General features: G+C 42.5%; 2 protein-coding genes and 1 long non-coding RNA gene across 5 annotated transcripts; 1 reads left to right on the top strand and 2 right to left on the bottom strand.

Annotated features, from left to right (window-relative positions):
* Positions 1 to 114: 114 nt before the first annotated feature.
* On the top strand, positions 115 to 14,730 carry TRAPPC3L (trafficking protein particle complex subunit 3L). 2 transcript variants are annotated; one of them, XM_053381729.1, is made up of 6 exons: positions 115 to 1,054; positions 7,768 to 7,815; positions 8,274 to 8,371; positions 10,487 to 10,586; positions 12,567 to 12,746; positions 14,074 to 14,730. In XM_053381729.1, exons 1-6 carry the CDS (start codon positions 1,013 to 1,015, stop codon positions 14,191 to 14,193), a joined length of 588 nt encoding a protein of 195 aa, XP_053237704.1. In that variant the 5' UTR covers positions 115 to 1,012; the 3' UTR covers positions 14,194 to 14,730. The 2 variants fall into 2 exon arrangements, with proteins under 2 accessions (XP_053237704.1, XP_053237705.1); XM_053381730.1 differs by lacking the exon at positions 7,768 to 7,815.
* LOC128410464 (uncharacterized) lies at positions 9,919 to 14,154 on the bottom strand. 2 transcript variants are annotated; one of them, XR_008329513.1, is made up of 4 exons: positions 14,064 to 14,154; positions 12,155 to 12,219; positions 11,713 to 11,803; positions 9,919 to 10,560 (listed from the first exon to the last, which is right to left on the bottom strand). It is a non-coding gene; the product is annotated as an uncharacterized LOC128410464 (long non-coding RNA). The 2 variants fall into 2 exon arrangements; XR_008329514.1 differs by having other exon boundaries at positions 11,713 to 12,219.
* A 925-nt stretch (positions 14,731 to 15,655) lies between the features above and the next one.
* On the bottom strand, positions 15,656 to 20,471 carry LOC128410462 (calcium homeostasis modulator protein 6-like). The gene is made up of 2 exons (XM_053381728.1): positions 19,642 to 20,471; positions 15,656 to 17,736 (listed from the first exon to the last, which is right to left on the bottom strand). Exons 1-2 carry the CDS (start codon positions 20,176 to 20,178, stop codon positions 17,314 to 17,316), a joined length of 960 nt encoding a protein of 319 aa, XP_053237703.1. The 5' UTR covers positions 20,179 to 20,471; the 3' UTR covers positions 15,656 to 17,313.
* Between the last annotated feature and the right edge of the window lie 7,438 nt (positions 20,472 to 27,909).

Here is a 27,909-nt window from a genome sequence, read left to right as displayed (position 1 = left end):
AACCAGCAAATCTTTTCTGTGAACCGCCCTGAGCCCTGTGGGTATATAAATTCAATAATAATAAAATAATAAAACGCAGGCGGTCATGCCGTTCAGCATTGCCCGGTTTCTTCTACTTGGAGGAGGTGAACTGCTGAATAATACAGGCAGGTGATCATCTGGCAGCAAGATGCTATGGAGTGATAATAAGGCAAGCTCACTTGCTGAGTGGGATTGTGGCTTGAAAACTAATAACACATCGTTGCTGATATCCATGGTTGAAAGCTGACCTAGGTCTAGTGGTGGACCTAACAAAATCTGGTAGATGATGTTGGATAGAAGCTGGTGGAGTCTGTACTCAGAAGCCGGAGAACATAGCATGGCTAAAGCAGGTTGGTGCTTATGGTTGAAGTTCATTTTCGGAAGCCAGACAACAGAAGCCAGTGGATATTTGTGGACTGAAGCCAGGACATGGATGTGAATGAATGGAGTGTATGTGATGAATGGATGTGTCCACTGGTGTTCTTCACAGATGTCAGCTGGCATATGTTTGTATGAGAGGATTCCCATTTGAATGCTGTTGAGATGAAATGAGTGTGTGTAGGTGTGTGAATATCATGTGTGAGAGGTGGACTATGGCTATGCCAAATAACCAGCTTTATATATTTCTGGCATATTTAGACCTCTGAATGTTCTGGTCTTGCTTGTCATGCAGTGAGATCAGCTATTATGCATGTGATTTGCAATCTCTCTGCTTTAATGGATCAGTTCCTGATCTGAGTCAGGTTGTTCTCTGAAGCAGGCTTGATTTCTTGCCAGATTTCTCTTGGAAGATTTGAATCACATAAGAGGAGGAGCAGAAGAAGAAATGTGGCACCCAGAGCTCTTTTACTTTCAGAGAGTAGTAAAGGGTGGTTGTTGTTTTAATAGCCAGGATAAAGAAAGGAATCCAGTAATGGGAAAGGAAAATGCTTTTTGAAGAAGAAAGGATATAAACAGGGAATCGCATCCTCTCTACTTCTGCCCAGGAAAAATGTCACGGCCAGCAAACAGAAGACCAGAGAACCCCAAAATAGTAAGTCTTATTTGGACAGGTAAATGCTACCAAATATAAAACTTTCCCTTTTAAACTAAGGTGCTGCTCTGTTTAATAAGAACATGTTTTGCAAGCTAGGACATATAGCTAAGAATTTCAACATGTTTAGGGATATAGATTGCATTTTCATCTTTTGTTTTGAAATGAGAACCCAGGAGGGAGCATTTTAGTTGTAAAGATTCAGAAAAGGGCAGCCTGAACCATCAAAGAACTGGAACAGCTCCCCTGGGAGGAGAGGTTAGACTGTTCGACCCTTGCTAGTTTGCTTTAGGGAAAAAGCGAGTAAAGGCTTTTTCTCCCTCATTCATGATACTAGAATCCAGATTATTCAATGAAGGTAAATGGTGGGATATTCAGGACAAATGGAAATACTTATTTGCACAGTGTATAGAGATTTGCTGTCACAAGATTGGTGTTAGCCTCTTTTAATGTCAAGTCATGGAGTTCTTATCATTGTGTAAGGTGTTGGTGGTATATCTGTGACTGAACAGTTTAACATTCTCGTGGTTGAATTATTTAAGTTTTTCTGTTCATAAGATGATTATATTTATTATTTCTTCTAAAACAAAGATGCTTTAAAAAGAAGGAACTACTTCACTCCATTCATGGCTGTCGGTGATGGACACCAATTTGGATGGCTTTAAAAGAGGATTAGATAAATTTGTGGAGGGTAGGTCTATCTGTGGCTACTGGAAATGTTTCTTTCCTTTTTTTTGTGGGCTTCCTATAGGCATCGGATTGGCCTCTATAGGAAACAGAATGATGTTTGGCCTGACCCATGTTCTTATTTGTGGCCTGAGAGCAATTTTCAGTGCTTGTTGTAGTTATTGTGATGATTTCCAACAAGATCACATTTTTTGGAAGACCCGTGAAACCTTTGGCACCTTCTGCACTATGCATTAGAAACAGTATCTTGCCACTTTAAGCAGCCATAGCCTTCCCCCAAAGAAGCATTGTAGTTTGTTAAGGGTGCTGAGAGTTCTTAGGAGACCCCCTTATTCACTGAGCTACAATTCTCAGAACAGTTTCAACAGCCAATCCCTCTTCCCAGATAACTCTGGGAAATCTAACTTTTCCCATAAGGTGTTGTCTGGTGCTGCTGGTACACCACATCTTTAGGAAATGGAGGAAGGGATGTTACCTTTCACTCCACATATCAGCAGTATCACATAAGCACCCCACCGTTCCTCTAAAGTAGTGGTTTTCAGGCCTTTTGGGTTGAGAAACCCTGTAATATCTCATCCTACAGAACTCTTAATCCCTCTCCTTGAGCAACCTACATACCTACAAAGCCAGGGGAGAGGGAAATCGGTGTAACAACATGCAATAATTTATTTAGCCATTACAAAGGTGCAAGAGAGGAAAGTGAAGTCCCTGAGGGTGGGACAGAATTGTACAGAATTTTACAGCAGGGCTGGCCCACCCATGAGGAAGGTGAGGATACTGCCTCAGGGGACAGGACTCACAGGGGCAGCAGATCCTAATGTAGAACTTTATCTCCCCCCCCCCCGCCCTTGTTCCTAACTTAGATCTTCACTCATCTCTTCTTCCCTGGTGGGGGGGCAGGGTACAATTGTGTGGTTTGCCTCAGGCGCTAAAATGTATTGGGCCAGTCCTGCTCCTGGGGAATATATTTGGAAATTAAGGATTCATCTTCAGTTGGTTAATTCATGGCTAAGTAGGAATTTGAACTCAAACCTTACAGACACAATCCGTTCTCTCTCTTTTTAAAAAAATAATATTTATTAAAGATTTTTTAAAATTATAAAAAAGACAAAACAGAAAAAAAGACAAAACAGAAAAATAAAAAGAAAAAATACATCCATCATTCTCAAGTTTTTAACTTTCATTACCTTCTTTCTTTGACCTCCTCCTCCTCCCCTTTCTTGTATCCTGGTTAATAATTATCACAGCAAATCCTATCCATAATTCATAATATTTTGTCCTTACATTATCTTAATCTATTTTCATCTTGTCTTATAGCAAACCTTGAAACTTAAAACTTAAATCTTATTTTTACCGACTTCTCATAACCATACCATTAACCTAATTCTTTAAACATTTTTACTAGAACCAAGTAGTTCCATTTCAACATTTTTCTAGCATTCATCAATTATTTTAAAGCAGTCCTAATGATAAAAGAAAAACAAGTAAAACAATCCAATCTTCATCCAGCGTCCCTTCCTCCTGGTTCCGGATTTTGTCAGTCCTTTTTGTCCCATTTATCTAGCGCATTAACCTGGTGTCCTTATATCCGAGGCCCTCAAGTCTCTTCCATGTCCCTTCCGCGGCTCTTCTTCATATTTTCCTTCCACTCGTAGGAACTCCAGCTTAGTAATATTTTTGACCCTTTTCAACAGATCAGCAACATTTCCATAGTCCAGACTAAACTCCATGTGATATTTAAACACCTGTTTCAGATTCCCTCCAAAATTAAAAGCCCCCACAGCTCCAAACATCTGACGGCCCATTACCAGACTCAGAAAGTCCAAACATCCCGGCATGGGAGGGTCATTCCAACCCCCCATTTCCAAACCAAACCTAACTTTATCTTTCCAAGTCTGGTTTTTTCCAAATTCATTTATCAAATCCAAAGGCTCATGATCCTGCAGGGCCGCAACTCCCTCCATTTCTGGCACCCAGGATTCAGCAGTATTCTCTTCTCTCATCTGTGCTGTCATAGCACACTCCTGTTTTAATTCCTGGGTAGGCTCCATGTAGTTTCTTACTGCCTGTTCAAAATTTCTGGTCGCATTAGTCATCAAGTCCGTCTTCTGGCTTAGCTGATCCAATAGGGCATTTATTTTACAGAAAGCACCCAACAGAGCTTCTGAAAACATTGTCCTGCAAGGTCACAAGTCCTTTCCCACGATTGTAATCTGTAACAGCTGCAAGCTCCTGAAGTTGGTTACAATTTCACAGTCTCCCTCTAGGGGGACAACTTGTTTATTCTTTCTTTTAAGAACAATAGCAACAAAGTTTCTTTTTTAAAATATTCAGTCAATATTTGTTCCTTTGAAATGCGAAAGGAAACAATGGAGTCACTATGTTACTTTTCTTTTAACTATCTGTCAGAAACATTTGTCTCTGGTCAATGAGCTTCAAACGTCAGTCCCAACACTCTGCTCCAGGATCAGGACGGTGGAAAGTTACTTTACTTTAAACTCACTTCTGCAGGTTTAGACAATCCAAAAAGAGGTCCCCCTTCTTCTCCTGCTACCGAAGGGGGGTTCCACGATTTTAAATGATGAAAGCCAGTCCTTTAAAGGTGAATTTCTATGCTCTAGTTACGTTATCTTTGCTTTATTCTGACTACAAAGAAACGGAAGGCTGACTTCCTGTTTAGACCTTCCCGTTTCAGTACCAAATTGAAGTAAATTTTAAGTCCAATTCCTCTCTACTGGCCAATCCTTATTTGAAGTCCAATTGTTCGAGTTTTAAGTACTCACGGGTGATTCTTTAGATGCCAAATTGTCCCAGGAAAAAGGCAGCGCTCTCCGGCAACGGCTATGCGGCTATGCTCCACGGAAAAAGCATTAGACTCACAGCACCGCGCCACACCCCCCTCTTCGCTTCGGAGCCCGTTTATGGGTTCCTTTGCGGGTTGGGGGGGCGCTAAAGGTGCCTGCCGAGTCCCATGGTCACAGGCTTCATCCGCCTGTGATTTTTTAAAGGGTCCCCGCTTCGCCGTAGTGGAAAAGACCCGTTTCGCGCGGAGCTGGTCCCTCCGGTTCAGAGGGAGTCCGCCATTGCCGATGGCGCCACCCCGGAAGTCAGACACAATCCGTTCTCTCTCTCTCTCTCTCTCTCTCTCTCTCTCTCTCTCTCTCTGTGTGTGTGTGTGTGTGTGAGAGAGAGAGAGAGAGAGAGAGAGAGAGAGAGATTAGAGTGTTGCAGCCAGACAGAAATAGAAAATCAAGTTAAACATTCTGCCTTTCTACTTTTTTCCCCATGCTGGCACCTGTTTGTAAGCTCCTTAAAAATTTATAATTCACTGAACTAACGGTCAGGGGTCCCTTTACCTTTACCTTTAAGGTAAATTGATTTCTTAAAGGAAATGAGTTGGTTTTGTAAGATATTCTATGCTTCTCAAAGTGACATAAAAAAGACTAGACTTCAAACCTGTTCTGTGTCTATATATGAATGAGTCAGGAATATTTTTTCTTCAAATGATACTGCAATTTTTGTCCATTCACCACCACCACTTACAAGCACCCTTCCTTTCTCGCTCTTCTAATTCTGATCATCTATTAAAGATTTCCCTTTTTGGCCACTAGATGGCACAACAGTTAATAGCAGCGCCACCAGTTTTATTGTTCCAGAAATGAATTTCTGATCACTTGAATCAATTTCTTTCCCCAAACACTGAATACTCTTACTGGATTATAGTCCCCCAGAGGCTAATATGCAATTAACATACAGTTGAGCAAGTCTTACTTGACACCAAGGAATCGAAAGAATTGATTCCAAACTTTTGACTTGTATGCAATTCCAAGCTGCTTTTATTCCTTAAAAAAAGAAAGAAGTTCATATGCAGTTGCATTGTGGAGTCTAGGAGTGTAAGGCATTATGTAGAAGTTTGCCAGACATAATTTCCACCTGTGCTTGTTTGATTCACCTCTGTGTAAATTTCAGAATATCCACGGGCTCTGTCTAGGCCGCTTAACTTGGAATAATAATAATAATAATAATAATAATCCTATAATAATTTATTATGTATACCCCGCCCATCTGGCTGGGTTTCCCCAGATACTCTCAGCAGCTTCCAACAAAATATTAAAACATTAAGACACTCAAACATTAACAACTTCTCTGTACAGGGCTGGCTTTGGATGTCTTCTAAAAGTCAAATAGATGTTTATTTCATTGACATCTGATGGGAGGGCATTCCACAGGGCGGGCGCCACTATCAAGAAGGCCCTATGCCTTGTTTCCTGTAACCTCACTTCTTGCAGGGAGGGAACTGCCAGAAGGCCCTCGGCACTGGACCTCATGAACTTCTTTCTTTTTTTAACTGAACGATGGGGGTGGGAGATGCTCCTTCAGGTATACAGGACCAAGACTCGATGGGACTTGCTTGTGAGTAGATGTGCATAGGATTGTGCTGTACAGTGATAGTTTCAGTGGCTATTTGTGTTTGCCAGGAGCCTGCCAGGAGCATTTGGGTGTAACTACAGGTGACACTTGGGACGCGGGTGGCGCTGTGGATTAAACCACAGAGCCTAGGACTTGCCAATCAGAAGGTTGGCGGTTCGAATCCCCGCAACGGGGTGAGCTCCCGTTGTTCGGTCCCTGCTCCTGCCAACCTAGCAGTTCGAAAGCATGTCAAAGTGCAAGTAGATAAATAGGTACCACTCTGGCGGGAAGGTAAACGGCATTTCCGTGTGCTGCTCTGGTTCGCCACATGACCTGGAAGCTGTACGCCCGCTCCCTCGGCCAATAAAGTGAGATGAGCGCCACAACCCCAGAGTCGGTCATGACTGGACCTAATGGTCAGGGGTCCCTTTACCTTTATCTTACAGGTGACACTTAACTGTGTCACTTGTAATATGCCATATTTTCTTTACCTTTTCCTTTACTTAATTGCAGGTATGTGACAAGGCAAGGGGCTATTTTATTTTATTAGCACTGCAACCCTGGGGAGGCCATTCTACTGCGATTGCAATGAAAATCAGGACTCAGTTCTTTGCACATCACTTGCAAGGCACTGTGTTGGGATTTGTCCTCAGTTCCTGCAGAGTCGATGCGAAGCCCAGTGGGCCTCCCAAGAGTCTCATGAAAATAAAGGATATGAGATGGCTTAGCCTCCTCTACACAATGGTGGGGCTCCCTTGACAGACACGTCAAGGTCGAAAGGGGTCCTTCAAGGTAGAAAGGCTGAATGCTGTGGCTATAGGCAGGGATGAGGAATCTCCAGCCTGCAAGCATATTCTGACCCACCAGTCCTCCTAGTTTGACTCACCAGTGAGGAGTGGGGCAGGTAAGGAACTGCCTTGGCTGAAATGGGCTTACAGGCACCCCGATTAGCTTTTTGTTGGAGCTTGAGATGCCCCCACAATGCTATCTGCACAAAGAGCTTCTCCGTGAGGTCTTGCAACATAGTAAAGGATAGGAGGGTCCACTGAGTATTCAAGCTGTGCAACTCCCTTGCATTTCAAGGGCACAAGTGTAGGAGACCTTTGTGAGTGCTTGGCTAGTTTTCACTAAGGCTACCATCTTAGGCACACAGACTTGGATGGAGGCCCCACTGAACTTGCTTTGGAACCAACATGCAAGTCACTGGCAGAAATTTCCAGAGCTGTGCTGTGTGAGTTTTTGTGGTCCTGAAGTGTACTTTAAGGCTGTGATGTGCCCTCTAGAGACTTTGTGAGCACACAGCGATTCGTGCTCTCTTCTGGTTTCATAGAAATTTCACAACATGGTGGAGTTTTGAAATGCAGTTGCTTGTTCATTGGGAGAGTGGAAAGGTGTGCTTCTGGAGACATTGCAAAAGAAACCATTTGTGCGCTTGTTATTACTCACCTGATTCAGGGTGAATTATTTCCTTTCTAGTTCTAAACAGCTTTTGCATTTCATTCCATCACATTTCCCCCCTCCTCGCTTTCTATCTTTCAAACAAAGCAATTTACAGGAATGTGTGACTTTATTGTTCTTCCCCCTCTCTCTTTTATATGCTTCTCTTTGTGTTCTAGGACTGGCATTTACCCACCGTTTCATCCTCTGCATCAGCACATCATATGGTATGCTGAAAGACTTCTGCATCTACCCTATAATATATCTCCCTGGGAAACTGGGATTTTTTGAGAGTTCGTATTGGGCATGGTCAGGGCCAGCCCAAGGCATTTTGGCACCTGAGGTCAGAAGAAGGGGTCAGAGAAGATCTACACCAGGAACAAAGGGGGAAGAAGGATAGACATTGGGATCTACTGCCCCAGTGGATCCAGCCGCCTGAGGCGGTTGCCTCACCTTGCCTTGTGGATGGGCTGACCCTGGGCATGGTCAATATGGCAATGTTTTGCTAGTTTTTGGACAGTGCAGGCAATTATGCAATTGTGCAGCACATCCTGAGTTCACTGCCTTTTCGTTAGACAGGATATTTACAGAAAAGCTTAGGGGTGGGGTAGGATAATTTGTTTCCTCCTAATTCAGTATGTTTAATAAGCCATGACCATCGCTTTGTATCTCCCTTAATTGGCAGAGCAGAGAGCTTTTTGTACTCACTTACGGTGCTTTGGTGGCTCAGCTGTGTAAGGATTACGAAAAGGATGAAGATGTGAACAAATATTTGGACAGCATGTAAGTAGCCAGCACAGGTTCAAACACGGTTGCATATCAGCTTAGCAGGCAATGATATCCATTTAACATTGCTTTCCGCATATCGGGATCTGTCTGGGGAAAAAATCTAAATCCAGGAGATTGGTGGAACTTCTGGAGGGACTGTTTATCCACACAAGATTTGGTTTGTTATTCCACCCCTTTCTAGGACAATTATCCAATCGCTTTTCTAGCCCCTGGAGGTCTGCCAAGATAAGTGATGGGAAATGGCACTGTAATGTATGGGATAGATGCCATTGACTGGCATTGTCCTCTAAAATTCCATGGGAAGGTTGGCTCTCAAGATGAAGCCAGTATTTTCTCAGGGAGCTTTCAACTGATGGGGATGATGATCCCCTCGATGGCCTTTTTGACAGCAGGTTAAGGTTACCAGATTTTTTTCAATGAATCCGGGGACACTTTTCAACTTCAATAGGAATGGTAGGATTTTGTCAGGGGATTGATTTGTAAATCCAGGGACTGTCCCCGGGAAACGGGGATGTCTGGTAACCTAACAGCAGGTTCTGCAGCTACAAGTGGGACTTTGCTGATCCAGACATGTCTTCTTTGAGTATATTCCATTTCATCCATCTCCCAGTTCCCACCCAGTTTTGGGGTCCTTCCCCAGCCCCCCAGCAGTCAGTCAGCATGCCGTGACCACTGAGCTCATCAGCCTTCATCAGTCTCATTGTGGCAGTGGGAGAAGGCTGTATTGCAATGCTGAAATGGGCATTTAGCATCCCTGGAAATAAACAAATATTGCATGACTTTGAACTTCCGCCTACAAGAAATGTTTGTGTTATATCAATTTACTTGGCTATTGTAGTCTGTTTTGGCTTTGTGTCATATGCTCTCATCCTATATTACTTAAATGCTTTCCCATTAACTGCAGTTGGTTTTCCGGTAAAGCTGATTGTGAATTAGGATTAAGAGAGAGAGAGTTTAATGGAACTTTTCCCCGAATTCATTTAAACTTCAAATGGATCTGTTAAAAAGTTCCATTAAATACTATCTCTTCCATTTTAAATTTTAAAGCCTTTCAGGCTGGCAAAAGCAATATGTTGATTCATTCAAGTCCCTTATACTTGGGAATTCCTTGGCAACAGCAGCTGGTAACAGTTTTATTTGGTACGGCTGCATTTTTTAACCTTTGTGTTTTCGCCACAGTAAGACTTACACAGCACTTATTCAGGGAAGTGTGCCTTTACACGTGTGCAGAGTGCCATTGTCTCCTCTCTAAAAAAGCAACCCACCAATTATTCTCTGCACTTCTATGGACTTGATCGACTTGGTCCCACCCGGCAGCTGCTGCAGCTTTTTCTGAGTGAATGCAGGAAAATGGTTAATACCTAGTTAATTGCAACATATACAAAAGCCACCCACTATTTCACTTCCCAATTTCCTATTTTTTATTAAAAAAGTGCAAAATGATTAAGTAAAAACAGATATTTATTATAGAAAATTATTCATTGTTGCTTGCTTGCTTGCTCTCTTTCTCTCTATGAAGGTCACAAAACAAATGTTAAACCAGGCTTCCTCAAACTCAGCCCCCCAGATGTTTTGAGGCTACAGTTCCCATCATCCCTGACCACTGATCCTGCTAGCTAGGGATCATGGGAGTTGTAGGCCAAAAACATCTGGAGGGCCGAGGTTGAGGAAGCCTGTGTTAAACTAACAAACAAAAATGGATTCAAAGTAGAAAACACTCCCTGTTGTTTCTCTGGCCTTCAGGGAAACAGCTCCAACCGTGCTCAGAACCAGTGTATGATTATGGTGGCTAATGTTGTTCTTGAAGCAGTCCTAACTCCACTCATTTTTTCTGTAGTGGCTGTACTGGATAGGCCTAAATAACAACAGAAGTAACAAGAGCTTTCTTACTAGGGCCGCCTTTCCAGCAACCCAATCAGTCACATGGTTTTTCTGCTTAGAGACACCTGGGAGGGACCTTGTCAGCAGGGCTATACCTTTGGGTTTGGAGCATCTGAGTCATTCAGAGAGTTGGTTGGCTAGAGATCAGGAAATTGACCAAAAATGCCTCTGTATGTTCAAAGAAGTATCAAATGTGCACGACTGACTTTTTGTTCTCTCTTTCTCCAGGGGGTATAACATTGGCATCAGGTTAGTTGAAGACTTCTTGGCTCGCTCCTCTGTGAAGAAGTGCCGGAGTTATTCTGAAACGACAGACATAATTGCACAGGTATGCACAGGTGCTGCCTCGACAAGGCAAGGCTATGTCCAAGTGTCCCTTTCTTAGCGAGGATGATCACAAGAATGATCTCAATTTTGGGGGGAGGGATCCAGTTTCCAGGCATTGGCTGGCTGGGCAGGACAGAAGCATGCATCCACCCAATCCATCCACCACACACACACACACACACACACAAACCCATAACCCGGTGCAAAAGAGGGTTTGATTTGCAGTATTAGTGCCTTATGTAAATGGAGGTACCATGCTGGGTTTTTTTTACTATAATAATGCCTACTAATAAAATCCTATTAGCTGTCATGGGTTTTGAGGAAAGAAAATAGCTCATGTTTCCCTTGTAAAATTACAACACGGAGTTAGATGGAATCGTTTAATGAAACTGGGTGGTATTTTGAAGAAGATAGCGCAGCAGAGAAAGGAGCAGCAAAGGTCTAATGAAGGGCTCTTTGCTTAAATTTCTGAAAATGGCATTGCAGTAGTGGCACAATCAGAATCAATTTGTTGCTTCAAAGGGACAAGCAAGGGAACTAATAAAAAGCAAATAATGTTACATAGATATGGATAGAAAAGTGCACAAAGCCAACTTGTTCCTGCAGTGCTTTAATGCTTTCATTTACTTATTTTAATAAAGTATAAGTAAACTGTTTCTTGGGTTTTTTTATTCAGTGGTGGAAATTTCACAAGTACTCTACTCCCATAGTAACATGCTATCCATATTTATAGTTTTAGTTAAAGGTCTAAAGCCTGTTTCTGGTTTTTGTTGAAGTGGGGGAGGGGGTACCAGGCTCAGCTGCTTTATTTCTAGTAGTCCCATTTTGCAATCAAACTGAAAGGTACCCAGTCACCAGTGTGTTGGTTTGGTTTAGTTAAAAAGATAAATAGATACGGTTTAATAATAAAAAAAGAATTCCCTGGATGCCTAGATTCAGGTTTGGGGCAAGTTCTATTTGGTGAGAGAGCCCCAGCAAAGATTTAAAACATACAGCCAAAGTAAAGCATGGAAATATAGGCTGTTAGACCTTTAAAATATCCCCTTCTAAGTTGCTTCCAAAATTCTCCACTTCCCTTAGCATAGAAAGAGACTACACATTTGGTAAGTTAAAAATGGTTTGCTTACAAACTCTTCAAAGGTCAGATTTGTGTGATTATCCATACAGCAGCAAGAAAAGACAGGCAGTATAACCTTGGTTCCAAAATGGTGTCTGTTCCTAAATTATTTGTATAGAAACAAAATGATAACTTGGTTCAGCCATGCAGTCCAAACTTGAGCATCCAGCTTAAACCTCCTTAGTGGTAGGTAGTGCTATTTTTCTAGAAAAAGAGGTGCTGAAACTCAACATGAACACCTCCCTCGTTCTTAAAGAATGACAGTGGCGCTCTATATGCATTTAGTACCCCTACTGCAGATTGGAATGCAATCCAGGCCTACAATGGGCACAATCTTTCCCATCTTATTATGGTTATGAAAATGAGGTGATAAGCCCGTATAAAGTCATAAGATGCCCAGTGTGAAACTGAGCACGCTGTAAGCAAAAAACAAATAAACCATTTTTACATACCTGTTAACTGATATAAAACTGATGTAGGTTTGGAGGAGAAGGAAAGGGGCCATGTAATCAAGTGACTGCAAAAAGAGAAATCAATTGTAGTGATAATATATCCATCAAATGCAGGAGATCAATTTTTGCATTTGAAAGTTGTGAAAACTCTTCTACAGTTAAGTAGATTTCAAACCTGATTTCTTGCTGACTACAAAGAAATGTTCATCTGGGCTTGTCTTAAGCCAGGAAACGAAACCTATCATTTCTGGCTAATAGTCAGGGATGATGGGAATTGTAGTCAAGCAGCATGTGGAAGGCCACAGGTCCCCCATCCCTGTCTTAAGCTAACAAACTTTCCTTTGGTAACCATTTCCATCTGAAAACTTGGAGACAGTGTTGATGGGATGCATGTTCTCCTCTCCATTTCCAGGTTGCTTTTAAGATGTATCTGGGTGTTGTGCCAACTGTGACTTGCAGTAATTCCACACGGTTCTCCCTCATTCTGGACAAGAACCCCTTGGTGGACTTTTTGGAAGAGCTGCCGGCGGGGAGATCTTCACTTTGCTATTGCAGTCTCTTGTGTGGGGCCATAAGAGGTGCTCTAGAAATGGTATGCAGCCGACAGCTGCTTTGGCCTCCTCTGCTGCTGTTGTAATTATTAAAACTAATAGGGCTCATCCACACTTCTGCTTATCCCATGCCCAGAAAGCATGAGTCTGAGTGGTTTTCCCCTTGCCCAGTTCCTTTTCCACGAAAACCCATTCTTTAGTGCTAAATTGGAGCAAACGTCAATCTGGAGAAAACACAAATTGCCCTTTGCTCCAAAACAGCACTAAAGAGCAGCTTTCCCTAGGGGAAAGCAGTGGGGCAAGAGGGGGATAAACTGTTAGTTACTTGCCACCCAAAAGGTCTCCAGGTGAGGTACATTTAAAATATACACCCACCCAAACAAACACCAACCTACATTCTATCATAAGGGGTGGGATCTGAGCCTGTCTTGTGGCAGCAATGCAAGCCCTGGCTGACCCGTTCAAGAAGGGCAGAGTTACATTGCAGTAATTGTCTTGCCCTTGGGTAGGCCATTACGAAATGAAACTGGCCCCAAGGGCAGCTACCAGGATCTGCACAAATCTGAAAGCGAAAGCTGGAGAAAACAGAACTGTGTTTGCTGTGTTTTCCAAACCAATTGTTTTGTGGAAGCTGCATTGTGCTGCTTAAAAAAAAAAAAGTTTGTTTATTTAGATAAGTGCTGATGGACTTGTGCGCAGCTGTGTCAGTTAATGCATTCTTCTTTTAAAAAAATAAATCAAAAAGCAGGCTAGCTGTGCCTGTCTGTACAGAAAAGGGGAAGGTCACAATCTCAAGGAATGGGCACATCTACATTTGGGGGTCCCTTTTCAGTAGAATTGACCTGAGCATTGGAAAGCACATAGAGCTGAAAGGGGAAAGACTGTCACTCTACAGAATTTCACTTTGGGCTCTATCTGCTCTTCAGCACCTCGTGGCTAAGCAGGAAGTATGTGAGGGGCTCAGAGGCTTCATGGGTACCAGGCAAAGACCACAAGTGAATCACTGCATTCACAGGCATCATATTGGCAGCCCCTGGCCCCCAAGTTTCAAGGTGTCTTTTGCACAAAGAAAACACCTTTTCATTTCCTTTTTCAATCTTGCTGTAGCTTTAAAATAAGCTTGAGCTGCTGTGTTTTATTCTCCACTCTTTGTTTTTGACCTTTGTCAAGGTTTGTCAGCATTTCATTCTGCATTACATTTTATTACCCTTTTAATCGGCTGTTGTTGTTTTAAACTTGTTTGTTTTTATTCTATAAGCCCCACCCACCCATTATAGTGCACCCTCTTAATTTTTTTTTAAAAACCCTGCAATGTGGAATAACAATAAGTTTTATTTCACTTACTTAGTCAGACTTACTTATTTTCAGATACATCTGGCTGCTGAAGTTACTTTCATCCAAGACACTCTGAAGGGGGATGATGTGACAGAAATTGGAATTGCATTCTTAAAGAAGATTGAAACCAGGAAACACAAAAGAAATAAGTGAAGCCATATCTGAAGTAACTATGTGTGGACAGTTAATATTTTTGACCCTCTGTACCTGCCTAGAAAGATATTATTTCTGATCCAGAAAAGGCATTCGATACAGAACCATGGTGTGGATGGTGCCACTTCTGGATCAGGCCCAGCACTCCCAAATGTTTGCTATGTCGGGCATGAACTCTGCACCAACCCACAACCCAACATGGACATGAATGGTGCATGGTTCTCCCTCCTGGCTCAGCTGCAAATACGTCCAGGGTATCTTGAGGGAATGGCTGCCTCTCCTGCATGCTTAGGTCATCCTTCTCCACATTCTTCAGCCAGGTAAAGTTAGATGGGTGGCTATGAGGCACAGGAACTGACTTAGCGATGGCATACTCACTGTGGAACTCCCTGCTTCAGAAGGCTTGGTAGCCTAGCTATTTCAGGCTTAAAGAGACTCATCAATGTAGCACTTGTTAGAAGTGTGGGCAAGATTTCTTTTTATTCTTCTGAAGGAGTTGACTATTTCCCCAGAGTGTCTGGGGAAGCCTAGCCAGTTCAGCGGGTATAAATAATAAATTATTATTATTATTGGTCCATCTCTGCTTATTCTAGGATTTTCTGTTTCCCTGGTGCTACTATTTTAGTATTTTAGTCATCTGTTTCTCATCAACAATGGTGTTTTTGACAGAGCAGAAATCATATACATATACATATACATATACATATACATATACATATACATATACATATACATATATATTCACTGCTGCTTCTGTGCCTTTGATGTTGCCTTTCTTATAATTTCTCAGCTGTTTTCTAACTGGCAGTATTCATATGGCTTATCCCAGCAAATTCAGGATCACATATTGAGTGGAACGATAGGCCAATACATAACTAATCAGATGCAGCAACATGACAATGTCACTGAGAATGAATGAAGGCAATTGAGAATGAGAAGCGGTGCTCCCTGGCAATAGTCACGTGATCAACCCTAGCCCCCTCCCCCCTTTCATATCACAGAATGAACCAGATGATGTTATTTAAGGGAAATGGGAGAAGCCAATTTAGAGTTCAGGCGATGCTTCCTGAAATGGTGAACTCTTTTCATAGCAGCCACTGCTGAAAGGGGGGGGGGATTTCCAGTGTTGCTGAATGTTCTCCTTTGGGGGGGGGTTCCTTTTCCATACCAGAGAGTATTATTATAGGTCACTTCTTTCTCAGGATGTCAACAGCCGATCATGCCTGCACAGATGAAACCCAAATGTCACTGCTTTTAAGATTTGGGGGAGGCAGAAGCATGCTGTTCAGGGTCACTTGGAAATCATCAAGCACGAAAGCAACCGTGCAGACTTGCCCAGTACCTGACTACCAACAACAAGCATGTTCCTTCTCCCACTGCAGAAGCAACTGACTTCGGACTTCAGCTTTTTCTAGGAGGAAACAGATAACTTAAAGAAGTGAGGGAGGAAGGAAATGCTTATAGGATTTGAGAAGAAATGGGCTAAGGGGTGCCTGAGACATGATTTGGATTGCACAAACAAGAAAGCAAATAATGGGGTAAGACAAGGATTTTCCAGGCAGAAACATTTTGTGTTACACTGGTTAATTTATTAGAAGCAGGGTAACTGTACTACTCTTTTCGTGGCTGCAGAAGAATCCCATACCAAACAGTTTTTTCCCATGATTCCAGTGGAAATACCCAAACACATGCTTCCTTTTGCGGGCCCCTTGGGAGCACAAGAGATCCAGTTGATCCTTCCCCCCCCCCGTCCTTTTTCGTACTCCTTGACAGGCAAGGTGAAAGTTTTGTTTGGGCAAGTAGCCCAGTATCATTCCACACACACTAACTCAGTTCAGATGCCATTTTCCTCATTCTCTGAACCAGGGGTCTCCAACATGGTGCCCACATGTGCCAGTGAACATGATGCCCAGAAATACCAGTAAATATCCTCTCATAAAATCCACAATGCAAGAAAAATGTGTATCTTCCTGCTTAATTCCTGGCTCAGCATCTCTTACATTGAATGTGCCTTAAACATGCCCATTTGTTTTATGCGTTAAAACTGTAAACTGCCCTGATACTTTATATTGCAGCAAAGAAATATGTTTATAAATAAAAATAAAATTTCACTGGATGCCAAAATTGGAACCCATCTTCCCATCCTTTCTGAACAGATTAAAGCTCCAAAGAGCTTTTCTGTGTGAATAAGTGTGGCAAATGTAGGTGTCTTTTTCCAGCTGGCGAGTGGCATGCTAATACCATTTTGTGGTCATGTCTCTTTTCCTGCTCTTTTGAATGTGGTAAACCATTTTGTGTTATGTCACGTCCCTATGATAGACATTTCGTGACTGGTGCCACGATGCTTTCTCAGTATTTCAAATGTGTCCACTGGCCTGAATTGTTTGGAAGATCAGAAACATGGCATAAGGCTTCCACCTATGCTCTCCCTCTCATGTGCAGTTTGGGCATTTGGTTCCTTCCAAATCCAGTAATCCAAAACATCATGGGGGAGGGACTCCTGAATCTTTTATTTTTAAAATACTTTGTGCCACATTTCATCTGAGTAATATAAGAGGGATTGACAAGATACAAGCAGATTCAGTAAAATAAACCTCATATCTCTATATCTATCTATCATCTATCTGTCTATCTGTCTTCCACCCATGGTAGTCTGCAATATATTATTCCAGGCTGGGAATTAGTGGCCAGCCAAAGCCTAGATAAGCAGGTACAGTGGTACCTAGGGTTACATACGCTTCAGGTTACAGACTCCGCTAACCCGGAAATATTACCTCGGGTTAAGAACTTTGCTTCAGGATATGAACAGAAATCGTGCTTCGGCGGCGCAGCGGCAGCAGGAGGCCCCATTAGCTAAAGTGGTGCTTCAGGTTAAGAACAGTTTCAGGTTAAGAATGGACCTCCAGAAAGAATTAAGTATGTAACCAGAGGTACCACTGTATGTCTTAGTAGGAGTCAGAGGTTAATTATGGTCAGGCTGTATACACACCATACATATAAAGCACAACCCAACACCAAAAAACAAGAGAAAGAGGAAAAAAAGAGGAAAGAGGAAATAACAACCATGTTCATTTAGACATCTTCTTGTAACAGAGCCTGATGGGCTAAGCAATTATTTCACTATAACCCTTGTGTGTCAATACCACCAGCGCCATCCACAAACCCCAGGCAACAAGGAACTGTATCCCCCTCCACAGACTTAAGACTGCCAGTATTGGTTTTGCTGCTGTTATATTTGTGCATCATGCTGTAGTAATCTTTTTTAGGGTTAAAGGTGAACAAGGAAGAAATGCCGTGCCACTCTTTGGCACTTGGAGTTGGAAACTCGTCCAGTTCTGTGGAATCAAAGAAGCACTTGACGTTCCTATCTGCCAGCTTCGCTGCGTGATCCTTGGCCTTTTGCTCAAAAAGCTGCTGCTCTTGCTCCAGGTACACTTTCCAGAAGGCAAGCTGGAGAATACTGACTGGAGAACAGCAACGGGAGATGCATGTAGAAACTAGGGCCAATATGAAGACACTGGCGATCAAACTCCACCCCAGCACCTTGGCAAAGAAGCACAAGAGAGATAAGAGCAAGGTTTGCATCAGTGAGCCCCATAGAACTCTTGCCTAGAATTAACTTGGGGTTGTGTCATGTCTGTAATAACTATTTCTCCCCCAAAATACCAGGAACCTACTAGCTCAGACGATTTGTCCACCTAGCCCATTATTGTCTATTGTTTTGATCAGCAGTAGCAATCCAGGATCCAAGATGAGCTCTTTCTCTAATCTCTGGCTGCTTTACCTTGGAAATATCAGTGATTGGAGCTGGGACCTTCTGCACATGCTCTACCACAGAGCTTTGTGTTTGGCCAAACCCCAAAGCTTTTTTTTATTATTCAGATAGGCAATAAAAGACACTTGAGTTGCTCTTTAACAGTTTTATAGATAGGATGTTATGAATAAAGTGCAAAGCGAATAGAGCAGATATATTCTTACGACCCCTTTGTAGTCTGCCAGAATCCCCTCTCTTCCAGGCAGCAGTGGTTTCAAGCTCCTTACAGGCAAATGGTGCAGACCCCATGCTGACAACAAGATCCTTACTGGGATCTTATATAGCACTCTATTTTTTTGATACAAGCTTATCACGTTTCCTTTGGGCATATTCTCATGGCCCTGAAATTATTTATGTTTTACCATGCCAGAGCAATTCTTCAAAGATAGCCAAGTGGTTACTCTGGTTTATCTCTGTTAGGCAAATGACCCCTGCTTCAATTGCATCTTTTTTTACCCGTTGTATACATTTCATTAATTCCTGCAAAATAAATGCTAAATGTGCAGGTTCATATAACTGCTATCAATATAGATTCTTATTATCTGATCCCACGCCTTCCAAAGTTTTCCTATATAAACCTGGATACACATCTCCCAGGATGTGTCACATGAGTCACATGACCCATGCCTCATTCTTGCCCTGAAAAGTACTTTTGGGGGGTGTAAGATCTCGCACAACACCCTAAAATGTGTGTTTTTGGGTGCTACACATAATCGCAGCCCTGAAAAACTGCTTTTTTTCAGGGCAAGAGTATGCAAGGTCGTAGCACCTAAACTGGCCGCTGAGATCTCTTGAGAAAAGTCAGTGTCCCATTTTTTCTGGGGCTCTTGGAAGGTATGTGATACAAGCACAGGTTATAGTTATAAAGCAATGCTAGCTCATGGCCTTTTGGGTCTTATCCCGAGGCATCAAGGGAAAATTGATGACATGGCTCTATCTCCTCGTGATAACAAACATTTCCCACAATGTAAAGCTACACTGTGGCCTCTCTCATTTATGAACAGGTGTGTATCTGAAGAAGTGTGCATGCACACGAAAGCTTATACCCAGAACAAACTTAGTTGGTCTCTAAGGTGCTACTGGACAATTTTTTTATTTATTTTGACTGCATCAGACCAACATGACTACCTACCTGAATCTAGAATCATGTATGAACAGATGGCTCATCAGCCCACACCTTATCCTTCCAAGTGCCCTTGTTTAAAGGCTGGGATTTTATACTGCCATCCACATAATGTCACTTATAAGGCCCTGTTGAAGTCTGGTAAGTTGAACTACATACATGATCACCTGATGCTTCTAACACTTTCAAGTAGCGTCTGAATATTAGCTATGTTGTAAAAAGAGGAGTTTAGAGATAGTTACTAAGGGGAAAGCATAAACAGAAAAAGAAGGGAAACATAAACAGCAGAAGGAAGGGCATTCCAGAAAATGCGTATTTTCAGGTCACTACCACTTGATACGCTGTAGGGTGCAGTGCCATGAGTAAATTTCCCCCAAATAATCCCAGTTTATACATGAGCAGGCAGCCTTTCAGTGCCCCTGGTCCCAAGTTGAGATGCCCCCCACCCACCCATGCAATTTACAAGTCACAATTTAGTACTGTAGTACCATCTGGAAGAGGTTATACCAACCTGAGACTGTGCTTGAAGGCTCATGAGTATATCCTGCATCTCCGAGGTAGCAGTGCCACTCTGACAAGGAACCTGAGGCATTTTCTCAACACACTCACCCCCTTTGCCTTTGCACATGTACGCCTGCACTGAAGAGCTCCCAGAAGCGGCACACTCGTAGAAGCGGCTTCCCAGTAAGGCCACAGCAATCCATGTCAAGGGAGCAACAGATGCTCTGACAATCACCAGCCCCAGCACTTTCAAGTAGTGCCGGAATCGGGTCCCGTGAGGGCACCTGCACAGCCTGTTGGGGGCGCAGCTTCCGGTGAGTATCTTCCAAGACTGGCTACTGAGCAAGAAGCCAAGCAGAAACAGAATAAGGGCTGGCACCAAGAGGAAGACCAGGCCATAGAGCATATTCCAGGAGTTGCAAGGGCATTTGAACACCACAGCAGAAAAGATGCGCTCGCTGCCAACCGTCAACAAAGAGACAGCCCCATAGCCCAGTGCCTTCTGGTGATTAAGGCAGAAATCAAACACCGCACGAAACTTGTCCATCCTGCTCCCTGGGACTACTTTGGTGCTCTACATCTGTCCTCTGATACACTTTCTTCCTACACAGGAAGCAAGGCTCTAACTTGAAAGAGGAAATCTGCAGTTTGAAACTATTTGCAGTCACAAACGGTTTCACTTTTGGTGCAAGACAGAGAAAGAGAATTTGGAGACTTTACCGGAAAACATGTTTATAGACCACTTCTTTTTGGGTTTCTTCTTCATCACAATTGAATCGCCAACAACTCACTCACTGAAGCAAAAACAGAAGAAGAAATCCTCCTGCAAATCTTGCTGCATTTAAATGGTCTGAGCTGTTATTTTATTTTATTAGAACCATAAGTGGTAATTATTAATTTCCAAGCAAGCCAAAAAGGGTTAGGGGCAGGATACACAATTCTTCTTTTTATGTTATCTTCATAACAATGTTATGTTGGGAGACAGGGACTGAGCCAGACTGTTTTGTTGATTTTAATGGAAGTACCAGGAGAGGCTGGTCCATGCCCTACCAGCCTCAGCCTGCCCTCACTTCTCCTTTCTTCCTTACAGCCAGCCAGAGAGTGGAATTGCTTCACAGCTGCAGCATCCTTAGTCTCTGCATTGCCCTTGTACAACTGAGCCGGGAGGTAGAGGACGGGTCCAAAACTAGAATTCTTTGGTTATGCTTATCATTGGCTCTGGCTCCGAATACTTTTGGGTTCCCTGCTTTCCACCTTAGCAGTCCCGATGGGCAACAGTCACCACTGTGAAGTACATTACACAAGTACTTCCAAAATAGTCTCTTCTCCCCCAGTGTAAAGTAAGACCACGTCTGATCAGTTAAAAATGGTTTACTTATAAACTCTCCAAAAATGAGATTCATTTGCTTTCCCACATATCACTCAGAAAACGTAACTAGTAAAACTTGGCTTGTTACAGTGGTGAAAGTTCCTAAATTATTGGCAAAGAAACACAAGATTGGCTTGTTAGAGCCATGCGGTCTGAGCTGCAGCAACCAGCAAAAAACCCTCTTCACTCAGCTTCTCAGGTAGACTGAGAGAGGACAATAGGCTTGTTTACCTTCCTCCCAAGCTGAGAGGGAGTGACCTAGCTAACCCCTTTGTGCATTAATTAGACTTAAGTGTGTTGGTTATATGAAGGTTATCCCACACATTAGCTGTTCTGGCTAGGGCTGATGGAAGTTGGATATTCAACATCTGGAGGGCCATCCCTGGCTTAGAGCTACTGAAAGGTAAAGGTAAAGGGACCTCTGACCCTTAGGTCCAGTCGTGACCTACTCTGGGGTTGCACGCTCATCTCACTTTATTGGCTGAGGGAGCTGGCGTACAGCTTCCGGGTCATGTGGCCAGCATGACTAAGCCACTTCTGGTGAACCAGAGCAGCTCACAGAAACAGTGTTTACCTTCCCGCCGAAGCGGTGCCTATTTATCTACTTGCACTTTGACATGCTTTCGAACTGCTAGGTTGGCAGGAGCTGGGACCGAGCAACGGGAGCTCACCCCGTCACGGGGATTCGAACCGCCAACCTTCTGATCGGCAACTCCTAGGCTCTGTGGTTTAACCCACAGCACCACCCACATCCCAGAGCTACTGAAAGCTACCAACAATTGGCACAAAATATAGTAAATTTCCTACAAGATATTTAAACAGCAGATCCACAAATACTTATAGAACATGGCCACAGAACATATTTTCCTTTTTGAAAACCTGTTCATTAAAGGGTCCCCCCCCCACAAGTAGAAACAAAGACAAACCACCACCACCTTTTCCCCTCTGTTTCCCATTCCCCATACTCTTTTTTTCCTTCTCCAAGCAGTGCCTGGGCCGTTGATCATGCAGCAAAACTTGGCTGAAGCCATACCTTTCCTATCTGCTGTGATTTTAATGTTTCGAGCAACTACTAGCTACCCTGACTTTGGGGAATGGCAAGATACATATGGTAAAAATTATGCTCATTCAACAGGAAAGAGGATTGTAGAAAAAATACAAATCAGTATGCTCAGAAGAATCGAGCGTTAAGATTTCCTGTTTGCGTGGGGACTGACAAAAGAGGAAGTAGTGACTGGGGTCGAAACTAACTTTATTATTATTAAGCATTCCGCTAGGTGGCTCCTGTGTGCCACGACCTTGGCAATGATGAAACAGGCTGGAAAATGTGCATTAGGCAGATGAGAACACAAGGAGAGACTGGCAGTGACGATGCAAAGCAAATGCACTGTAAGAACTGGGAACCAGCTAACGATATATAAAATACAGAACTATATAAAACATGGACCATTGGTTTCCTCCCTCCTCTCTCTCCCTCTTTCCCACCCCAGAAAGATGCAGCACCTGGAGACAGCATGTTGAGTGGTAGGGGAATGCAAGAACTTTGGTCTGAGTCAGCTGAAAATTTTTGCTCACACTCAGTATCCTTGATGACACTTTTATATTTTCACTTCATGACTGCAACATCAAAGCAAGTATTAAACCACTGGTCACACATCAAGCTCCACAGACATTAGCAGAACTTTCAGCAACGGCTGGTTGCTCGTTCAGCAGCAATTGTCAAGAAATCATGTCATGTAAAGAAAAAGAAAAAAAGGTTTAGGTATGGGTAAACAGCCTGCTTCAAGGCTGCACATTTCATTAATATATATATATATAAATATATATATATATATATAGAGAGAGAGAGAGAGAGAGAGATTCCTACGTTGGAAAGGGGTTAGACTAGATGATCCTCGGGTCCCTTATAACTCTACAATTCTATGAATACCCCATCTGTGTTCCTATTTCCTCTTCTCAGAACCATGGCATCAAAGCTGAAATGAACGCTTGCCCTGGATTGTGATGTGGGACCTAGTTTTGGGTTGGAGAATCTCGGACAAACTTTGGCTGCTCCTGGGCCCTAACATCACTAGGCTGAGTTTGGTGCAGACAAAGACACCAGGCACTTGCACTGGACACATGTTTCCCAAAGCAAGGATGGTGCCCTTCAGAAAGTGGTGCCAACAGGGTTTTCTGAGCCCAGTACAAGCAACGAGCAATTTGCACAGGGGTTACATTCCTGACCCCTGCATGTGTCAAAGCACAGATAAGCCTATTCTGTCCCTGTTCTGCCCCCTTTTCCGGCCACTTCCAGGTCGCCACAATGTGCACACTTGATCTCTCTGACTTCACTCAATGGCACTGAGAGATGGGAGCAGCCAGGTTGACTCATCTCAACTGAAATTGTAAGGAAGTTACAAGGGCTAGAGACTTTGTTTAAAAAGAAAAAGAAAGTTGATAGCCTGAGGCCCCTCTTGGCTATGGGACCTGGTACATCTGAACCCCCTGTGGTGGCCGTCTTCAGATGCTGGAGATTGAACCTGTGGGTGGGGGGGTGAGACCTGCAGCCATCCAGATGTTGTTGAACTCTATTTCCCATCAGCCACATCTGCCTGGCCAATGATCAGCAATGATGGGAGTTGTAGTCCAGCAACTTCTGGAGATCCACAGGGTCACTACCCCCTGCTTTAATTGCATCCCTCTTTGGTTGAACAGTAAGGTTGTGATTAACATGTTAAACAAAACCATTCCATGTGTGCCATAAAGCTATGGAAGGAAAATATGAAAGTGTCTCTGATGGTATTTAATACATGAATGGAAAAGTCTCCACCCTGCTTTTGGAACGAAGCATTCAGAATTGCCATGTTGTCAGCCGCTCTTTCCTGACAAGTTTAGAATACGCAAGCTTGTATACATAATGTTTAGTTACATGAAAGAAAAAGCTGGGGCTTTCCTGGGGGAAAAACAACATTGACATTGACCAAGCAGAAGGAAATTAACAGCAGTTAATTGGCCCGTTCCAAAAGGAGCTGATATTTTCCAAAGTAAACTTTTAGGGAGAAGACAACTTAACCAGGAAGCTTTAGTTTGTCAAAGGAACAGAAAAGTGACTAGACATTACTACACACCTCTGCATCCATTTCATATAATACATACGCACTTCTCTGTGTGTGCAGAACAAAATCTTACTCACTATGCTAACTATTTATTAAAAATTTTTTGAAACAGGACTTAAGAAAATGGACAGAATGTTCATGTGTGGTGCCAATTATTCAATCAAGGCCAGGTGTTGTGGCCTTATTTCCACACATAGAACTATAAGAACTCCTCAGATTTACCAGTTATGCTTCAATAAAACACCAGGGCTGAGGCCAAAATAAAACCAACTCTTCACATTGAGTTGGGAGTGTGAAAGGGCAGGCCCAGATCTGATGCTTGTGAATGATCTGTATTTTCACAAACATTTGCATTCTGTGACCAACATCTGACTCCTTTTAGAATAAGCTGTATTTATTCCTGCCTGTTCCTTGCCAGCTTTTTTAAAATTAGCAGATATTAAGTTATTAAACCTCTTATGAAAACAGTGACTTATAAGAGCATCTGTGATCAACAAGTTTTATTGCACTATAAAATGGAAGTATTTCTCTCGGGCACACTGGCAAGCTGTAAAATTATCATATTCATAAGTTTCCTATGTGGCACAAACACACGCTGCATTCTTTGCTCGAATGAAATCAAATGTAGTGGGAGTATCCTTAAAGTACTGATGTTGCAGTAATGACTTGATTCTGAGCTTCAGGCAATCCAAATAAGGGAAAACCTATTATTAATGTAATTTCTACAGGGTGAAGTGGCCCACCTCAGAGTAGACATTAGAGTAACAGTAAAAAGTGGAAGGTGGTTAATAATCAAGGCTGCAATCCTAAATTATGGCTGTCAGCGGTGTGGCTTGGCGAAGTGATGCACCCAGTGATGAACCCACAGCCCCAGCATTTGTGCCAGAAGGTGGGGGCAGGAAAAAAGCCCCTACACTGTGCCAGCTCCCAGGCTGGTACTGCAGAGTCCCAGATCAGACCCGTCGCCATTGCCTGACAGCAGCAGAGTCCACACAGGAGCTGCTGAATCCTGGGTCAGCCCAGCCCGGTTTCCAGCTATTTCAACCCACCATTGGAGTAGCTGCATTGGATTCCTCCTTTACACTGCAGCTCAACCAACAGAGGAGGCTGACAAAGCCAGGCAGAGCTGAGCCTCAGGACACTTCTTCTGGCCCCACAAGGAGTTGGGGTTGCACTGCTATAATTATGTATTGGATGCACCCATCCAATGTCATCTGCATTTAATTCAGGCACCAAAAATACTCATGCTATCTCTGTTACAACCTACACATTGTCAGAAACGGCTTAGGACCACAGTACCTCAGGGACCACCTCTCTCCATATGAACTGACCTACACCCTATGATAATCACCTGAAGCCCTCCTTCATGTGCCCCCTCCAAAACATGTCTTGAGGGTCCTTTTTTGCAGTAACCCTGTTTGTAGAATGCCCTCCCCAGGGAAGCTTGATTGATGCCTTCATTACATATCTTTAAGCAACAGACAGCAACGTCTCTCTTCAACCAGGCCTTGGACCAATGAACATTCTATTGCCTTTTAAAAAAATTTTTGGGGAGGGGGGATTAATAGTTTGCTTTTCTTTTATGATTTATTTTGTATTCTGATTTTGTATTTTTATGTTGTGATCTTTGCATGAAGGGCAGTATACACACTGAATAAATTAATAACAATAAACATTTGGAGCTCTGGAAATATGCCTGGTAAATTTATCTGCTACTATGATTGGAATGAATTGTGATTGTATAGTCTCCACATTTTTGTCGGTATTATGAAAGACCACAGGGAAAATGTACAAGTTTCAAGATACTTCAACCACATAAATAGCCATTCTTGTGGAGTCAGGTTGTCTGAAGAAGTTTTCACACATCCACTAAGGCAACTGTAAACTAGAAGTGGCTGATGAACCAATTTCTGGATGGTCATTCAACTTTATGCTGGAGTCACATTGCACAATTCAACGTATGATGCTGGGTTAACACAAATGTACTTCTGCACACGAGCATCTGTTAACAAAGGTAAAACAATACTGGTGTTGCTTAAGGAGAAGGCAGCATTCCCATTTGATTTTCCATACTTCTATATTTCCCTTGAAAAATAGAGTTTTGCAGTTCCTCAGTATTACTAAAATATTCATTTTTTAAAAAATAACACTTTTATAATAAAGGACTTTCACTATTGTGAATGTAAATCAAAATTTACGACTGAACCTTGCCAAACGACAAGAAACACTACCATAGTGTGGGAGGCCAATACTTCAATGCCTTACTGACACAGTTTGGAAGAATATGCATGCTGAATATTTTCACTAACAGAGAAATTTGTTTGAACAGCTATCAAATTTCCTAAGGACAAAAGCATCTGCTCCCATATCTTGTCTGCAAAATCTAGAAGTTATTAGATCTTACTTGTCTGCAAAATCTAGAACCTAGATGCTGCTAGTCTTAGAGCCATCCTTAATTTCTTACCCCAAGTCCACCCTAAAGCTGAAGCCAGTAAATATCAATACCTCATTTACTTATCTCCTGGGATCCTTAAGAAGGAAGGGCAGGGTATAAATTCAATAAATAATATCTATGCAGTGTACATGATTATTTGCATAGTCACATTTACAGTAAGAACTCACGGCTGAGAGATTGTGACACGGCCAACTTTGTCCTGTGATTAACGGCTGAAGTGGGATGTGAATCACAGTCATGTTGTTTGTGCACTAGTTCAACAATAGCATCAGAGAATGTGATCAGCATATAGCATCCTACACGTACGTTGAAATACAAAATAAAACTTCATCTGCTGGAATCCTTTAATACTATTTTCCAACATGCCTTCTTTAAACTCCTGCTTTCAACCTATCTACATCTGCTTTTCTATTCTCCCTTTTGTAATGCACTGACCTCATTTTAACAATATGGATGGCTGTTCACCTGATAAATCAATTACCAACAGAAGTCTACATGATTGCCCTCTAGAGTTTTAAACGTATCATTCATATATCCCCAAGAAATTTGATTGTTTTTCATAAAATAATACCCAAGTTGACCGATTCTTCAGAACTTATACACTGAGCAGTGCTGTCTATCCAAAGGTTCTTTTTATAAATGCCCAAATTTGTTTCCATTAAACAAATATGTATATATTCAGTTTAGGTTGAAATCCTATGGCCCATGGGAAGGCACCACAGGGGCCAAATGGTACTAGGAATTTCTGACCTGAGAGACAGAGATCCAATGTTTAACTTTTCCCCTGACTAAAGAAATCTCCATGACCCTGGTTCTGCTGGTGTTGGAGCTCAGACATTGGTAGGGCCAAAAAGGGTGCCTATTAGTAGAGGACCAGAGGAAGCTTGGCTCCAAAGTGTTTCCAAGCCCCAACATACCCCCAAACACAAGAAAACATTACATTGACTCAGGAACTGGTGCTGTATAAATCAGAGCCCAGCAGGGAAGTGGATACAGTGGAAGAAGTGCTTTGGGATTTCTCTCCTTCCTCCACTGCTGAAGAATTGGAGCATTAGTGCAGAATTATTTTGTATCCACTCTTAACTTTCCAAAAATGATTTTTACAAGGGCAAAAGCTGGAGAACAGTAAGAACAAAGGAGATTGGAACCATGGGAGGAAAGACAAATTGTACAGTTCATGGGAAACCTCCCCAGACATATTCAAATACTTTTGCACAGCTATGAGAGATTTTTAAAAACTTTTTTTTAAAAAAGACTTTTTAAAAAAATAGAAATTCAGGTTTTTTTAAAAGCAAAAGCTGTTGGAAGTTTTCTTCTATCTTGAGCAACAAATTATGTGAGGTCAATGTGCATAAA

The sequence above is a fragment of the Podarcis raffonei genome, chromosome 3, assembly GCF_027172205.1.
Source record: "Podarcis raffonei isolate rPodRaf1 chromosome 3, rPodRaf1.pri, whole genome shotgun sequence".
Lineage (NCBI taxonomy): Eukaryota > Metazoa > Chordata > Lepidosauria > Squamata > Lacertidae > Podarcis > Podarcis raffonei.
This window is presented reverse-complemented; position numbering and strand designations above follow the sequence as displayed.

Coding starts and splice junctions, on each gene's coding strand:
- TRAPPC3L (XM_053381729.1), top strand. CDS start 1,013: ATGTCACGGCCAGCAAACAGAAGACCAGAGAACCCCAAAATA. Junction 7,816..8,273: donor CTGCATCAGCACATCATATG/GTATGCTGAAAG, acceptor CTTAATTGGCAG/AGCAGAGAGCTTTTTGTACT. Junction 8,372..10,486: donor AACAAATATTTGGACAGCAT/GTAAGTAGCCAG, acceptor CTCTTTCTCCAG/GGGGTATAACATTGGCATCA.
- LOC128410462 (XM_053381728.1), bottom strand. CDS start 20,178: ATGGACAAGTTTCGTGCGGTGTTTGATTTCTGCCTTAATCACCAGAAG. Junction 17,737..19,641: donor GCCTTCAAGCACAGTCTCAG/GTTGGTATAACC, acceptor TTCTTTGCCAAG/GTGCTGGGGTGGAGTTTGAT.